Here is a 14,328-nt window from a genome sequence, read left to right as displayed (position 1 = left end):
TTGCGCCGCCGTGGCTCCAGTCCCAATAATCGTGGCAAGGCCTATGCGGACAATGATTTCCTTGAGAGTGCTGTGAAGGAGACCCAGGGCTAGAAAAGTATACGGAGGACGTTAATTAGGATGCAGAGTTCATTACAGCTGCCTGGTGTGGCATTGCGTTTAAAATGGGTGTTCAGCACGGTAGCGACATGAGGTTTTTGCTGGCTCATTCAGTGGTCAATATGAAGTGTAGTTTATACTACTCAGGTACCCAGACTAATAGTTGCTCTGAAAACCAATATTCTCTTTGGGAAGTTATATACGAGGGCCAGATCCTTTTGTCTAGGTCTCTACCGACATATGGGTCAGCTTGGGGATCGACCAATTTCTACTTTGGCGTGGGAGCTAATTTCTCGCTTGAAGCTTGCAAGCACTTTCGAATGGGCATCTGATGGATCGTCACGGCGGAAAGGACTATTCTTCATCAATAGCAAAAGGCCCAGCATTACCGACGAGTTTGCCTCCCATCTGAGATTCGGTTTCGATGCGAATGTAGTAGTTATTTTTGTTCTTGACATTCCTGGCCTTCTGGTATTGGTCTTGAGGGATGTTCCAGATATAGTTCCTCTTGTCTTCGCTGACCTAAAAATACAATAGAGGCGTTTGTTGTACGTTATGGAAAGGCTCCCTTTCATTCAGACGCAGCATGTAGATAAAAAAATCGAATGCAAGGCTGTATTCACAGGTTACCTCAGTGGCAATGACTTCATGGTAGTCATATCGAACTTCACCGGTCTCGATATTCGGATTGTTATAAAGATGAATGGTCCATGGACCTGCAACAGCGGCACCGTTGCATTGTTCTGTGCCATAGGTCATGCGGACGAAAAAGCCGGGGTAATAAGTGGCACCAGGTGCTGGGTTCATGATCCGGATGCAATTAACTTCATCACTCTGCCACTTCTGACGAGGGTTGAAAGCGCGTTTTGCGAGGGGGGTAAAGACAGGGACCGCAAGTATGGAGACTGATCCAAGTGCTAGACAGAGCAGGCTTAGTACAGGTGTAAAAGTGAGCATTGCCTGGGTCTGTTTACGAGTCAATTAGTGGCCAAATGAATCGAACGTTACGGTTGTTGTAAAGAAAGTATATTGTTTACAAGATGAAGGAGTTGGACGTTACAGGCAAAACAAATTGATATTTCTTTTTTTGCGGACATGAAGGCATACGAGACAAAAGGAGATTATATTAAGAACAAAAAGCGCTGAAAGGAGTCAGAGGACTCAAACTAACATTCTATTCTCTGCCAAGCGAAAATAACTGGACATTGCATAGCAGAATTAATGCTATGGATACGTAGCTTCGACTCCATTAGCTATGATCTGTTTGCAGCGGTCTTTTTCTACCATTTTTTTTTCATGCCATATTCTAGGAGGTTATGCGCGTTTGGGTTCAATTCGCGCGCGTCGCGTAGGGAGTGGCTTTCATGGCGCTTGTGACCGCATAATGGAGGGGAGAGGAGGGGAGGGGTCCACGACAGCTGGGTCGCCTGCGCCTTTCCCTTGACTTGGCTCAGCTTCGCGTACACTTCCTCCCTCTTTTTCGTCCTCTCACTCTTCTTTAGCCTGTTTCCTAACTCTCAAGTCGTGCCTGGAGGACCCTTGCAGCAAAGGGACATTCTTCATTCAAACCAGACAATCAAACGAACAAGCGAGCAATAGGACTCGCTCGAATACACGCGTCCAAATATATCGGCTACTAGGATTCATATATGGACCCTCGCCTCTCCCCTGACCAGAGTCTTCAATCGCCCAGCTCAGGAATGATGGACACCTCCATCGACAACAATAACGCTAATACCTCCAACATGGACAGCGACATGTACGCAGACCAGCCCACAGCTGGCACGCCATCGTCGCTGTCGAATGTCAGCATGACTGCGGAAGGCGGCAACACGAATGCCCCGGACAACAATGCTACGTCAAAGCGGAAGCGGTTCGTCAAGGTCGTCGAGGTTGACGCTCCCAATAACCTCGACCTGGATGCTTATATTGCGAATTACAAAGGTATTTTTATTAGGCGTCGTCTTTGTCTCAGGAGCTGCTTCACCGTATATTCGGCAGCAGTGGTAGTGGTAGTGGCAGTGTTGGCGTCAGTGGCAACTCTGCTCACCTCGAGCCATTACGAAACGCCTTTTCCTTCTTCTTTATCGTAGGGCACACAAAGGTCAACCGCCTGGAGTTCATTGCAGACCGCTGCCCTTCGCTTCAAATCGATGCGTTGAAACTCGCCATACAAGAGCTGAAGAACACGTCGACCCTCAACATCCCTCGGTATCTGAACTTGGTCAAGAAGCTGAATGAGGCTGTCAAATTTGACGCACCCGGAAGCGCAAACGTGAGCAGCGATCTCTTAACTATGGATAAGGCATGGACAGACAGTCAAATCCAGAAGGCTAAGCAGCAGGCGGATCTGTTAGAGGGCGAGCTCAAGAACTACAAGAGAAACTCTATCAAGGAGAGCATTCGGGTAAGTCCTGTGCCATGACTGTCGCGCTGAAGGAGCGATCTCGTCTCTCCAGTTTGCTAATTGTTTCCTCTACAACGGGCAATATAGATGGGAAACATCGAGCTAGGAAACCACTACTATGCATGCGGAGATTTGACCAGTGCTCATCGATCCTACTCTCGGACCCGCGACTACTGCACTACATCGAAGCACATTATCGAACTCTGCATGAATGTCATCAAGGTATGGCGTCTTAACATTTTGCAGTCCAGCGCAAATGTGCTGTTGACATTTTTATTAACCAATACTATTTTCCCATACGATAATGATAGGTCAGCATTGAGCTCGGCAATTTCCCTCACGTATTGACATATGTTGTCAAGGCAGAGTCGACACCAGAGGTAGCACAGGATAAGGATCTGACCAAGGCAAAGTTGAAGGCGGCCTCTGGTCTCGCTAATCTGGATTTGAGCAAATACAACGCCGCAGCACGCGACTTCCTCTCGATTGGCGAAGAGCTCGTGGGTCATCAGTACGGCGACGTGGTTTCGGCCAACGACATTGCAGTCTATGGAGGACTCTGCGCTCTAGCGAGCTTCAACCGAGCAGAGCTCAAGCGACTGGTGATCGACAATGTTGGGTTCCGTCAATACCTCGAGTTGGAACCACATATCCGCGATCTTATCCAGGGATTCTACAACTCAAACTACACAGTCTGCCTCGACATCATGGACAAGTGGAGGGTATGTCACCCTCAATCGATGCTGAATTACAATCCGTTCTGTTGTTTCTTTTTTTTTTTTTTTTTTTTTTTTTTTTTTACATGGGCTAACGTCGGGATATCTTTTGAATAGAACGACTATTTGCTGGACATTCATCTTCACTCTCACATCGAGGCGCTTTACACGAACATTCGCAAAAAGGCATTGGTGCAGTTCACGAGTCCATTCTTGACAGTGGATCTGACCAAGATGGCCAGAAGTTTCTCGACAACTGTCCCTGAACTGGAGAAGGAACTGGTATCGTTGATCATTGGTGGACAGATCGAAGCCAGGATCGACTCTCAGCAAAAGATTCTGTGGGCCAAGCAGACCAACAAGCGGTCTGCGATCTTTGAGCGGTCAACAGCCATGGGTCAGGATTATGAGCGTGAGGCCAAGGGACTGGTGCTCCGTATTCAGATGTTCAACCATGGCTTGATCGTGAAGGGGCCAGCGTCGGAAAAGGGTAGCGCAGGTGATGTGTCGGATGTTGTGTTTGATCGCCATCACCACACTCACGGTGGTGGACGTGGACGCGAGTCGGCGATGTTTTCGGATGCGCGCTCGAACGTGTCGAGCTTTCTGAGCAACTTTTCGCGGGACCGTCACCGCGGGTAAAAGAAAGATGGATGTTTAAAAAAGAAAGAAAGCGACAAGCAGAAGGGTACGATGTAGCACAGCATTATCATCCTTGGTTCTTGGTCTATGGAGGAGTCATTGGACCGCTGAACTTGACCGGGATTTTACGTCACCTTGAAATAAAAAGACGACAAAGTCCAGACGGAACGAAGAGATTTCTTTCATTGATTCTGATCGCCATGGAGTTGCACTCATTGCTTGGACAACAGCCAGGGTCAGCAGCGATCGACTCTGTCCTGAAGGAGGTGACCAAGAAGACAACAGGAACGAACTCAAAAGTGTCAGAGCCGACGATCAAGATATACAAGGACGCAGTCTATTACTCGTATACCCCCCTCGGGATCTCTTTCAACTACGAGCCCTTGAAACCCATTGTTCCCACTGAATACAGCCCTTCCAAGAACACGGCACCAGACCCTGCGCTGCTAAGGCTTGTGGCTATCCATCTCTACAGACACCCGACGGATAAGTTTGAGACGTTCCCTCTTCCGTTTATTATACCACGGACAAGACGCGAGGACGCGACCGTGATTGCAGAGATGATTGAGATGGATATGACAAAGAAGGCGCATGAGGTGGTTCAGCTGTTGGGCGAACCGGAGGAGAGAGTGGGCGGTGGACGGCAGGGCAATTGCTGGATCGGGTATCAGAGGGCGATTGGGGTTGCGGTTGACTTTGTGGGGTCGAACTGGGATGACCGCGAGATGGGGGTCTCTAGCTTGACGCTTACGCAGCCGGAGAAAGCGAGCGTATAGACTTTTAATTATGTCTCTCGCACCGAACACCGCTTCAGAGTCCAGCTCAAAAAGTCAGCAACCATATATATTTTTTGTCCCAGTGAATTGAATAAAATAGTATACTTGTTTGTGCTACCTTCAAGTCAACGTGCAAAAATCAGGAGGGGGGGAGGCTCGCTTTCTCCTGAGGGATTCATAGCTGGTAGGGTACCAGTTGTATTTAACGGGCGATGCCTTGGAGGGTTTCCTTTGAGCTCTCCAAAGTCTGAGGTGGTAGCGTCGGGCTGGACTCTTTGTCCTTTGGTGAAACTTGGGAAAATACGTGGGGACGAAGCTGAAGCTGTCACCTTCAGGGAGAGGAATAGGAAAGAAGGGTGGCCGACTCCAACGTGGTCTACCGTTTTCTAGCATGGTGATAAGTGATGATGTAGGTGATGATGGAGGTGATGATGTAGAAGATGAACGCTCATGCCGACATGGTGTGCATGCGACTGGTTTGCTGGTCCATGTACGGGATATTCTCACGTGTGGTCTGCGAATGAATCAAACGTCGAGTATTGAAAAAAAAAATATATATGGTTGCATTGCTGACTTCTTGAGCTGGACTTTGAAACTGGCAATGACCGAGCTAATAAAGATTGCGACGACGGACAGTCGAGAGCAAGCAACGCGAGCATTTTGCAAGGGGTGTGTGTGTGTGTACACCATTCCATTCAGAAAAAAAAGGGTCTTATCCTGAGGAGACACTATGCTGAACATTTGCGTAATGGGGTAAGAGGGGGACAACCTGGCTCCTTGCCCCTTCCCCTTCCTCCACGCTCCTTCCTTCCTCGCTCATTCACCTCACTCCCACTTCCAAAAACTCATTCGCAACTGTGCAAGCAAACATTCTCCCCCCCCCCCCCCCCCCCCTCCCCCCCACACACACTCACACACACACACGCACATACATACATACACAAGACAAACCAGACATGGAATCCCTATCAACGAAACCACAAAGAGTGCCGATGTTCTCAGCATTCTTGCGCTCACGAAGGATTCGTGGGCTGATATTCCTGCTGGTCTCCTTGTTTGGACTCTACTACCTGTTCTTGAACACGACCAAGCACCTGGGCACGACATCCACGCGTGTGGAGTTGAATGGCGAGGGCGAGCCACTGGATTTGACACAGGATACACCTCAGCGTGGCGATAGCGGTAAGTATGCCACATAGGTGCAAGCACGAACTACATGCCAGTGCCATGTTCTGACTTTCTGTGTTCTGGGAATTGAAACGTATGTACACTAGATGCGGGACAGGAGACGCCGATGGTGGTACTGGAGAAGCGGATCCAGCATTTGATCGATACGAATCGGATCATGGTGTTCTCAAAGTCGTATTGCCCGTAAGGACCCCTTGAGCTCCGGATTTTTGCTGTGTCCTGTGCTGTGTTGCTGTACTACTTACTGTATTACTGAAAATGGTTTAGTTGACTGGTTCTGCTGAAGAGCAATCATTGATGACTGACACTGGGTTCACTGATTGTTGTCGAACGGATTGATGGGGGGGTGTGTGTAGGTACTCTGCGGCGGCGAAGAAACTGCTTTATAGTTATACACAGGATATCAAGGTGCTGGAAGTCGATCTGGAAGGTGTGTTGTTTTCGAGAGCATTTCCGTCATTCCCATTTTGCTAATTGCGTCCAAAAGGTTAATTTTTTTTTTTTTTTTTTTTTTTTTTGGTGTGATAGACAACGATGCGGATATTAAGAGAGTGTTGACAAAGATTGCACGTGGACATTCGACGTTCCCCTCGATCTTCTTGAAGGGCGAGTCGATTGGCGGACGGGATAACTTGCAGGCGTTGGAGGAAAAGGGACAGCTCCGACCACGACTTGAAGCCCTGGGTGTGTCGCTCGTTTGATGGATGTGGAGACAGACAGGGTACCTGGGGTGGGGGGGGGGACGATGTCAGTCAGTGGTATCGTGTATCAGAGTAGTCAAGCTCAACTGCGCCTGTACAGCGTACCATGCTAGAGCCTTGAAGCGAAATAAATAAAAGGAACAATGTATCGAAGGGCATTCTTTGCGTGGGAGCGGATCGGGTACGCTCAAGGACGGCAAGCAGGAAGGGCAAATAAGGTTAAGTAGCTGGGGAAGTGACTGTTGCGATGCAGGATGAGTCGCGGCAGATCATCACCCTCGAAAAGCGCTGAGAGATAAAAACCCACGTTCCTTTTTTTTTTCTCCGAGAAAAGGCACTCACTCCCAGGCACAGCTCACCACCGCTTCTTTCTTTCCTTCCCTTCCCTCGCTTTGATCACACCCGCCCCACGCCTAGCATCCGCATTCACTTTTTACATTCACCCTGCACATTCTCATTGCGTCTTCAGCTCCACTGCACCACCACCCTCTACTCCTCTACTCTTCTTGACTCCACCCTTTCTCACTACCCCCCCACAATGATCAAAAACCTGACCCGCCTTTCTTCGGTCGCAGGCACACACGCAGCCGCCTCGATCTCAGCTCCAGCTTCAGCAGCAGCCATAGTCGTTGCACCCTCAGTCATTGCCCGATCTTTTCACGCTTCCGTCCGGGACTGCAGCAAGACGTACTCGACCGCGGATGTTCCCACGATTTCAGGAGTACCCCATCTGTTGACGGATAACGATCTGTCAGCAAAGCAGCTCTGCGATGTGATCCAGAGTGCTTGTGAATTTAAGCATCAGGCCAAGGTGCTTGGAAAGGCGAGCGATGCACCGCTGAGGGGCAAGACGATGGCGTTGATGTTCTCGAAGCGGTCGACTCGTACGCGTGTCGCTACTGAGACTGCCGTTACATACCTTGGTAAGTTGGTTGAGGGAGAGAGAAACGAGGAATGGATTGATGATGATAATATACGTGAAGGTGGAGATGGGAGGATGAGAGGATTGTTCTAACGACGTTTTTCTTTTTTTCTTTTGTGCATTGTAATAGGCGGACATGCAATGTTTTTGGGATCGCAGGATATTCAGTTGGGCGTGAACGAGTCGCTGTTGGACACGAGCAAGGTGGTGTCGAGCATGGTCGACGGTATCATGGCCCGTGTCGGCGCACATTCAGAGATCGAGGTACACACCACACTACTCGTCTTATCTCTCTCTGTTCTTCCTTTCCAGTCTTCTTGTTGTGTCCATTAGCTAACCCTGCTCTTCGATTTTTTTTGTTTTTTTGTTATTGCGTCCGTGGTTTGCTGTAGACATTGGCAAAGTACTCGACCGTGCCTATTATCAACGCCCTCTCGGATCTTTACCATCCCACACAGATCCTTGCCGACTTGATGACGCTGCACGAACTCTACACACCTCAGGGATCAGAACCCCACACGACGTCTCCAGCCTCGACTCTGAAAAACCTGCGCCTGGCATGGGTGGGCGATGGCAATAATATTCTTCATTCGTTGCTGCTGCAGTTGCCAAAGGTCGGGATGCACATCAGCATGGCGACACCGAAGGGATATGAACCGAACGCGGGGATTTTGAAGCTGGCACAAAAGAATGCGAAGGAGGCAGGGACGGAGGTTGGGGTTTATCATGATCCGAAGGAAGCCCTTCGTGGCGCGGATATTGTTGTTACCGATACATGGTAAGGCTCGCGCAATGAAGGTAGCGCGTTAATTATTTTAGGGTTTACTTTTATTTGCTGGTTACTGACATGTCTACACGTTGTTTTTTTTTTCTTTTTTTATTCTTTATACAATAGGATCAGCATGGGTCAGGAGGAAGAAAAGAAGCAGCGTGTTGAGGCGTTCAAGGGATACCAATTGACGACGGAGCTGATTAACGAGAGCGGGGCACAGGCGGACTGGAAGTTCTTGCATTGCCTGCCACGCAAGCAGGAGGAGGTGACGGACGACGTGTTTTATTCGCCCCGCTCGCATGTCTTCCAGGAGGCCGAGAACCGCAAGTGGACGATCCTGGCGTGCATTGACAAGTTGTTGGTCAAGAAGGGATTCTAGATGGGCGGTGCGAGTAAGGAGGGAGGGGGAAGATGATGACTGGACCATCCAGGTAGTCGATTGGGGGATAGTACTAATAAAATGCTGGTGATATGTAGATACATGCCGGGGAACCAGGGGGGTTGGGATGGAGGCCCCATCACGTGTGTTATGTAATTGTGTAATTGTGTGCGGAGGAAAGGGAAGGAAGGATGGGCTAAATGTGGGTGACGATGTACCTCCTCCTCGGTACTTTCCTCCCTCCCTCTCCTCGAGTTGGCTGCCAGCAGCGCTTGTCTCACCCCATTCCTCATTCCATTCCTTTTTTTTTTTTTTCATTCATTCCCTCTTTCCATTCCTCTTTTCATTCCACTCCTTCACAACCCATACACACTCACACATCCACAGCTATGCAGCACAGCCAGCCGGACGAACACACGGTCGCCGACAACAGCCTCATCGACAACAGCAGCGATAGCAACGAGCCCTCCTCCTCCTCGGCCGAAAAGAAGACGTTGAAGCTGACAGATATGCCCCCAGAGGTGCTCATGGAAATCGGCTTGGCATTGCCCTGCCGAGAGTTTAGTCGCTTCCTCCAGACCAACCGAACCATCCATGACACCCTCGACACACACTACCTCTGGCACCAGCGATTCACCTTCCGCTTTGGTCAAGCCATCCTTGAATCCAAATTACAGAGTCGTATCCGCAACCGTCTTATCTCCGCTGCAGGCTCCGGTACTTCTTCGAGAGCTTCGTCCACGCCGTCCTCGCCAAGGTTCCCTCCGGTTACCATCGCCGGTACTGGAAGCCCAAGTACGGGCAGTTCGCATATGATGGACACGGCATTGGCACCGGGTTTCTTGGCAGATCAGTACCATAACCATCAAGACCCTGTCTCGGTGTCGTCGTCGACCCAGCCCTCGTCAGTCGCATCGCCGTCGCCGTCGCTGTCGCCGTCGCCTGGATCAGTGGGAGAGGGAGACAGTGAGGACAATGATGGTCATGGAGATGAGCTAGTGATTGCCAAGACTGAGACCAAGACTGAGGCCAAGACTGAGGCCAAGACTGAGGCCAAGACTGAGGCCAAGGACAAAGGTCGGAAGATTGATTTGCGAAAGACGACAGATGTGTCCAAGCAGATGCTGATTGACCTTTACAGGCAGTGTTGTATGCTATTTTTTATTTTATTTTTTGTTTAAGCTTGGTACCATTTACCGAGTTCTGTACATTGCGTGCCTTCGCCTTGTACCTTGGTGCTCTCAAACCCAGAAGCGAGTATCCATAACCTTGTGTTCCCATTTCTATTTTGGCTGCATTAGCGCGACTGACGTTGCCAGCGGAGGATATGCAGATCTGTCATATGGGCGACCGGTACTGGAAGATGATTGAAAGCAAACAAAGTCCGTTTGGCAAACTAGCGGAGCTCAAGTCGGTGTGGTGGATGGACGTGATAGCTACTTTTTATGGTGTTCCCCCTGGACGTTACAAGGTCCTTTGGAGGATCATGGCTACGAGCGAGGCACCCATCATCAATTCGGAATTCAAAGTCATTCCTTTTGGCATACATGAGGTAGGCGACTTGCAGCTGCAGCTTTCTTGGCTGACTTTTGGTTCAGCCTTTCGAGAAGTACGATGCATGATGTACTACTACATCTGCATTGCTCCTGATTCTTGGGGGGGGGGGGGGTTATCAAACACCGAGGAGGGGGAAGGAAGGGGAAGGAGTTTTGGGTTCGTTGCTGAATCATGGAATCAAGCCTGCTATGACTACATAGTAACTCACTCCACGTTGTGGTTTTTTCTTTCACTCTTTAGGATACGGCAGTAGTAGGAGAGCGGCCGGATGCGTTGTTGTTCAAGCCAAGGACTATGCAGGAGTTTATGGAGAAAACAGATTCGCAAGTAGCCCAGGCACATCGAAAGCCGTTCCGCAAACTGTTCAAAAATGATTTCAGGATCCTTGAACTGCCTGGAGAGTTAATTATTGAGGATAATTCCCAGAACGTCTTTGTTCAGATTCGCAACTATGAAGGGTAAGTGAAATCGTACCGCAAAATCGGACCCTTACTTGAGCAATGTCTTATTCTCTATTAAGTTACATATGCTGACTTTGTTGGTTTGCATTGGTGGCCTAATCAGATGGAAGTCGGGATTGTTTATCGACTATGTACGACTTGTGGATATGGACGACCCAGAGAGGAGCAAGGAACCCGTGCCGTTGGATCAGCCTGCGGACACATCCGCATTGGATGAGGAAGTCAATGATGAAGGCGAAGAGTATTATCCGTCGACTTTAAGCAGAACGCTATGGCACGGGACTGGGCTCGGGATCAGTCCTTTGACGTATCGGTCTAGAGGATTCCGGCAGTACAATCCCGTCGGTGAATCAGTACAACTGGATGTTGGACAGCGGTCGCCTTCTCAACCAGCATTGGCTTCGGTCACGGAGCCAGAGTCAAGGTCGGAGGAAGCGGGAGGGGATAAGTCTGCGGGGAGCAATAGCAGGCAAGACAGTAACGGTAATAGGGGCAGCGAGGATATGGATGAATGGTACATGCTTTACGCCTTTCTTTTCGTGTACTGCATATACGTTTATTGGACGCAGTGAATAGAACCAGTACTGAATAGAACATTCAGGGCATTCATTCTAATCCTGGTGTCTATCACTCACTCTCTCTCTTTTTCTCTCTCTCTCTTTTCTCTCTCTGCTTCATTCCGTTCTGAATCGATCCTTCTTCGACAGTCTGATCCTGTGAAGGGCGTTGCTGTTTTGCACGGCGCTTGCATGGATATCCTAGGCCACGTCCTATTCAATTTGTATAGTCGCAACCTATATTTTTCGCCTTTTCTTTTCTTTTCTTTTCTTTTCTTTTCTTTTCTTTTCTTTTATTCTTTTATTGCCCTGCCTGTACATGTACATCGCTTCTCTCTCTTCTTTTTTTTTTTTTTTTGCTCGAAAATAAAATATGCATATACGCAATGATGCATGCACTCAAGGCATTTTATATCGTATGTAGTGAGTGCTAGTCCAATAATTCTGGAGTTATTATTGGGTGTAGGGTTGTAGCACTGTACAACAGTCTACTCAGAACTTTCCCATGCATGGATGTTGCATGCAAAAGTAGGGGGGGAAAGTGAAATTTTGTAAACAGCGAATCACTGTCACAACACCGCACTTTTTTTTTTTTTTTTTTTTTTTTTTTTTTGGGCAGCTTGGTGTGTTCTCAGCACTCATCTCTTACCCTCCTCAAACTCGGACTCGGACTCGGACTCGGACTCGGACTCGACGGAATCTTTAGCGATGGACAAGCACAACAGCAAAGGTGCCCGCAGCAGCAGTAACAACAACAACAACAACAACAACAGTAACAGCAGTAGTAACAGTAACCAGAATCATGGACCTGGGAACAATAGGACGAACAAGGCGGTCGTGGCGGACATCACCTCGGGTCTTAAGAACTTGCAGCTCGGTAGTACCGCCACTAACAGCAACAACAGCTCCAGCTCGCACAGCAGTAACAGCAATAATATCAAGAGCGGGGGTACTAACAAGAGCGGGAAAAAGTCAAAGAAGAGTTCAGGGACAGGAATCTCGGGGCAGGCACCTCAACAGCAACAGCAACAGCAACAACAACAACAGCAGCAGCAGCAGCAGCAGCAGCCGTCGAAGAAGAAGAAGACTGGACCAGTACTACTAGGGATACCGGATTCACCGATGGATCCACAGGAGGATAGGGATCCGTATGTGACCAAGATCGGAGGTGTTCCTGTAAGACCCCCTACGTCTAGTTTTTTTTTCTTCCCGCATGGGATCGGTATGATCGAGAAGATATGGGGAGGAGGGTGGCATGACTCTAGCACAGAGTTCTCACGAAGGACACACGATCTGTTTGCTTCTCCATATGGATAGACATGGCTGGACGAGGATGTGCCGGCACCGAGCAAGTTCGGGGTCTGTGAGGGATGTGGCCGGGAGATGTATTTGCTCCTGCAGGCCTATGTCCCACTCGAGAAATCGCCCTTTGATCGGGTCGTCTATGTCTGGGCATGTAATCAGCGGCTCTGCATGCGGAAGAAAGGAAGGTACGTTAAAACCCCCGGGACAGCTCAAGAATCCTAGTGTTCAGGAAGGAAGGAAGAAAGAAAGAAAGGAAGTCGTGGATTTCCTTGACACTAAATGAGATACTGACCCAATTTTTTTTTTTTTTTTTTTTTTTTTTTTTTTTTTGGTGGGTTGTCATACATGTTTTGTGATTTAGCTTCCGAGTGGTGCGGGCGTTGAAGGTGAATCCGGAGTATGCACAGAAGCTGGAGAAGAAGGCCAAGCCTAGTGCTGCAGCCGCAGTACCAGCACTTCCGGCAGCATCGGCGTTTGGAGCACCAATGGCGAATGTAAGTCTTGGAATCTGGACATAGCTATATGCGAGGGAGATAAAGGAGACAATTTGAAGAGGCGCATTTTTTTTTTTTTTCGACCGGTATTATTTATGGTCCTCTAATATTCGTTTTTTTTTTATAGCCATTCGCGGCACCGGGGGCGTTTGATATGGGAAATGCATTGTTTGGCGGAGCAGGAGCAGGATTCAACAATCCTTTTGCACCCCCGGTATGTGTATGAAGCGTTCTATCAAATCGTGAATTCAGGAATCGGATCCTTTTTTTTTTTTTGAGACAACGGGAACTGAGATTGTTGGTTTTGTGTAGGCTTCCAATACTACGAATCCGTTCGCGCCTCCTCCAGGATTCGGGGCACCGGCACCGGCACCGGCATCTGCAGCCGTATCTACCCCAGGATCAAAATCGTTTGCAAGTGCGACGTCGGCAAATATTTCAAAGGAAGAATCCTCCAACGAAAACGAGGAAGAGGAGGATACTGCTGATGGCAAGTGTCAAGGTCGAGGAACGAAGGCTTTGTTCAGCACGTATCGTCGTCCATGTGCATGTGCCCTAATATCTGTACCTCCCATGCTCATTTATGACCTGATAGAATCAAGAATATGGCCTGAGGAATTATCATCGTTCGAACCCCACTATTTGTACATCACCGAAGAAGTCCTCGAGGACTCGGACGCGATCTCGGACGACATCTCTCAGCGCTATAGTCACCTCCTTGCCCTCGAAGAATCTCTCGCCAATGACTCCCCCGATGACAATAACGACGGCGACTCTGCCTCTGGAAGCGCAAACGGTGCATCTTGGAGCGGTGAGGCCTACGAAAAAGCGGCCTTGCCCAAGGGTGTGGACAAGGCGTTTCAGAAATTCACAGAACGTGTTCAATACTGGCCAGACCAATGCGTGCGCTATGATTTTCCGGGGACACCATTGATGTTCTCGTGGTCGGATCGAGCCGCACAGACGCTCCTCCCTGCGAACGTGGCTAGGCATTCAAAACACACAACGCCGAGTGCGCACAGGATCCCGAGGTGTCCGAAGTGTAAGGGGCCTCGGGGGTTTGAGTTCCAGTTGATGCCGAATTTGTTGTCGTTGCTGGATGTGGGTGCGACAAAGTACTTGGCCGAAGACGAGAAGAAGGCGGCGAAGGAGCGGAAGGGGGCGCAGGCGTTTGAAATTGGGATGGAGTGGGGGACGGTGATGGTATATAGTTGTGTAGAGGATTGCTTTGGCAAGGCGGTAGGAAAGGAGATGGAGGCAGAAGGAGGGGTAGGGCAGAAAGTCAGGTACTTTGAAGAGGTCGCACTCGTACAGTTTGAGGATTAGACAGGGTCTTGAAACTGAGCCAAACA

The 14,328-nt window shown here is 49.2% G+C and overlaps 7 protein-coding genes across 7 annotated transcripts; 6 read left to right on the top strand and 1 right to left on the bottom strand.

The window, feature by feature from the left end:
- Positions 1 to 158: 158 nt before the first annotated feature.
- BC939DRAFT_84407 (uncharacterized protein) lies at positions 159 to 1,186 on the bottom strand (the record flags this gene model as incomplete). Its single annotated transcript, XM_051561941.1, has 3 exons — positions 159 to 621; positions 730 to 1,030; positions 1,137 to 1,186. Coding segments are annotated over 3 exons (519 nt in total), but the record flags the coding sequence as incomplete, so codon positions are not given.
- A 460-nt stretch (positions 1,187 to 1,646) lies between these two features.
- On the top strand, positions 1,647 to 4,312 carry BC939DRAFT_84310 (26S proteasome subunit RPN7-domain-containing protein). Its single transcript, XM_051561940.1, has 5 exons — positions 1,647 to 2,043; positions 2,193 to 2,506; positions 2,594 to 2,728; positions 2,818 to 3,228; positions 3,340 to 4,312. Exons 1-5 carry the CDS (start codon positions 1,749 to 1,751, stop codon positions 3,862 to 3,864), a joined length of 1,680 nt encoding a protein of 559 aa, XP_051414414.1. The 5' UTR covers positions 1,647 to 1,748; the 3' UTR covers positions 3,865 to 4,312.
- Positions 4,065 to 4,640, top strand: BC939DRAFT_501117 (uncharacterized protein; the record flags this gene model as incomplete). The annotated part of the gene is made up of 1 exon (XM_051560122.1): positions 4,065 to 4,640. The coding sequence occupies one exon, from the start codon at positions 4,065 to 4,067 to the stop codon at positions 4,638 to 4,640; it is 576 nt and encodes a 191-aa protein (XP_051414413.1).
- Positions 4,641 to 5,596: 956 nt separating this feature from the next.
- BC939DRAFT_501116 (thioredoxin-like protein) lies at positions 5,597 to 6,529 on the top strand (the record flags this gene model as incomplete). Its single annotated transcript, XM_051560121.1, has 4 exons — positions 5,597 to 5,822; positions 5,915 to 6,011; positions 6,185 to 6,258; positions 6,357 to 6,529. 4 exons carry the CDS (start codon positions 5,597 to 5,599, stop codon positions 6,527 to 6,529), a joined length of 570 nt encoding a protein of 189 aa, XP_051414412.1.
- Positions 6,530 to 6,851: 322 nt separating this feature from the next.
- BC939DRAFT_408767 (ornithine carbamoyltransferase) lies at positions 6,852 to 8,839 on the top strand. The gene is made up of 4 exons (XM_051552891.1): positions 6,852 to 7,452; positions 7,582 to 7,715; positions 7,844 to 8,229; positions 8,347 to 8,839. The coding sequence occupies exons 1-4, from the start codon at positions 7,068 to 7,070 to the stop codon at positions 8,600 to 8,602; spliced, it is 1,161 nt and encodes a 386-aa protein (XP_051414411.1). The 5' UTR covers positions 6,852 to 7,067; the 3' UTR covers positions 8,603 to 8,839.
- Positions 8,840 to 8,907: 68 nt separating this feature from the next.
- Positions 8,908 to 10,751, top strand: BC939DRAFT_84252 (uncharacterized protein). Its single transcript, XM_051561937.1, has 4 exons — positions 8,908 to 9,679; positions 9,904 to 10,154; positions 10,410 to 10,617; positions 10,724 to 10,751. The coding sequence occupies exons 1-3, from the start codon at positions 8,992 to 8,994 to the stop codon at positions 10,410 to 10,412; spliced, it is 942 nt and encodes a 313-aa protein (XP_051414410.1). The 5' UTR covers positions 8,908 to 8,991; the 3' UTR covers positions 10,413 to 10,617; positions 10,724 to 10,751.
- Positions 10,752 to 12,153: 1,402 nt separating this feature from the next.
- On the top strand, positions 12,154 to 14,327 carry BC939DRAFT_444653 (programmed cell death protein 2). The gene is made up of 6 exons (XM_051554715.1): positions 12,154 to 12,353; positions 12,495 to 12,667; positions 12,844 to 12,976; positions 13,104 to 13,190; positions 13,289 to 13,466; positions 13,572 to 14,327. The coding sequence occupies exons 1-6, from the start codon at positions 12,300 to 12,302 to the stop codon at positions 14,300 to 14,302; spliced, it is 1,356 nt and encodes a 451-aa protein (XP_051414409.1). The 5' UTR covers positions 12,154 to 12,299; the 3' UTR covers positions 14,303 to 14,327.
- The last annotated feature ends 1 nt before the right edge of the window (position 14,328 follows it).

Source organism: Gamsiella multidivaricata (assembly GCF_025024155.1).
Source record: "Gamsiella multidivaricata strain RSA 2152 chromosome Unknown BC939scaffold_17, whole genome shotgun sequence".
Lineage (NCBI taxonomy): Eukaryota > Fungi > Mortierellomycota > Mortierellomycetes > Mortierellales > Mortierellaceae > Gamsiella > Gamsiella multidivaricata.
This window is presented reverse-complemented; position numbering and strand designations above follow the sequence as displayed.

Coding starts and splice junctions, on each gene's coding strand:
- BC939DRAFT_84310 (XM_051561940.1), top strand. CDS start 1,749: ATGGACCCTCGCCTCTCCCCTGACCAGAGTCTTCAATCGCCCAGCTCA. Junction 2,044..2,192: donor TTATATTGCGAATTACAAAG/GTATTTTTATTA, acceptor TCTTTATCGTAG/GGCACACAAAGGTCAACCGC. Junction 2,729..2,817: donor TCTGCATGAATGTCATCAAG/GTATGGCGTCTT, acceptor CGATAATGATAG/GTCAGCATTGAGCTCGGCAA.
- BC939DRAFT_408767 (XM_051552891.1), top strand. CDS start 7,068: ATGATCAAAAACCTGACCCGCCTTTCTTCGGTCGCAGGCACACACGCA. Junction 7,453..7,581: donor GACTGCCGTTACATACCTTG/GTAAGTTGGTTG, acceptor GCATTGTAATAG/GCGGACATGCAATGTTTTTG. Junction 8,230..8,346: donor ATTGTTGTTACCGATACATG/GTAAGGCTCGCG, acceptor TTTATACAATAG/GATCAGCATGGGTCAGGAGG.
- BC939DRAFT_84252 (XM_051561937.1), top strand. CDS start 8,992: ATGCAGCACAGCCAGCCGGACGAACACACGGTCGCCGACAACAGCCTC. Junction 9,680..9,903: donor GACTGAGGCCAAGGACAAAG/GTCGGAAGATTG, acceptor TGGCTGCATTAG/CGCGACTGACGTTGCCAGCG.
- BC939DRAFT_444653 (XM_051554715.1), top strand. CDS start 12,300: ATGGATCCACAGGAGGATAGGGATCCGTATGTGACCAAGATCGGAGGT. Junction 12,354..12,494: donor CCAAGATCGGAGGTGTTCCT/GTAAGACCCCCT, acceptor CCATATGGATAG/ACATGGCTGGACGAGGATGT. Junction 12,668..12,843: donor TGCATGCGGAAGAAAGGAAG/GTACGTTAAAAC, acceptor TTTGTGATTTAG/CTTCCGAGTGGTGCGGGCGT.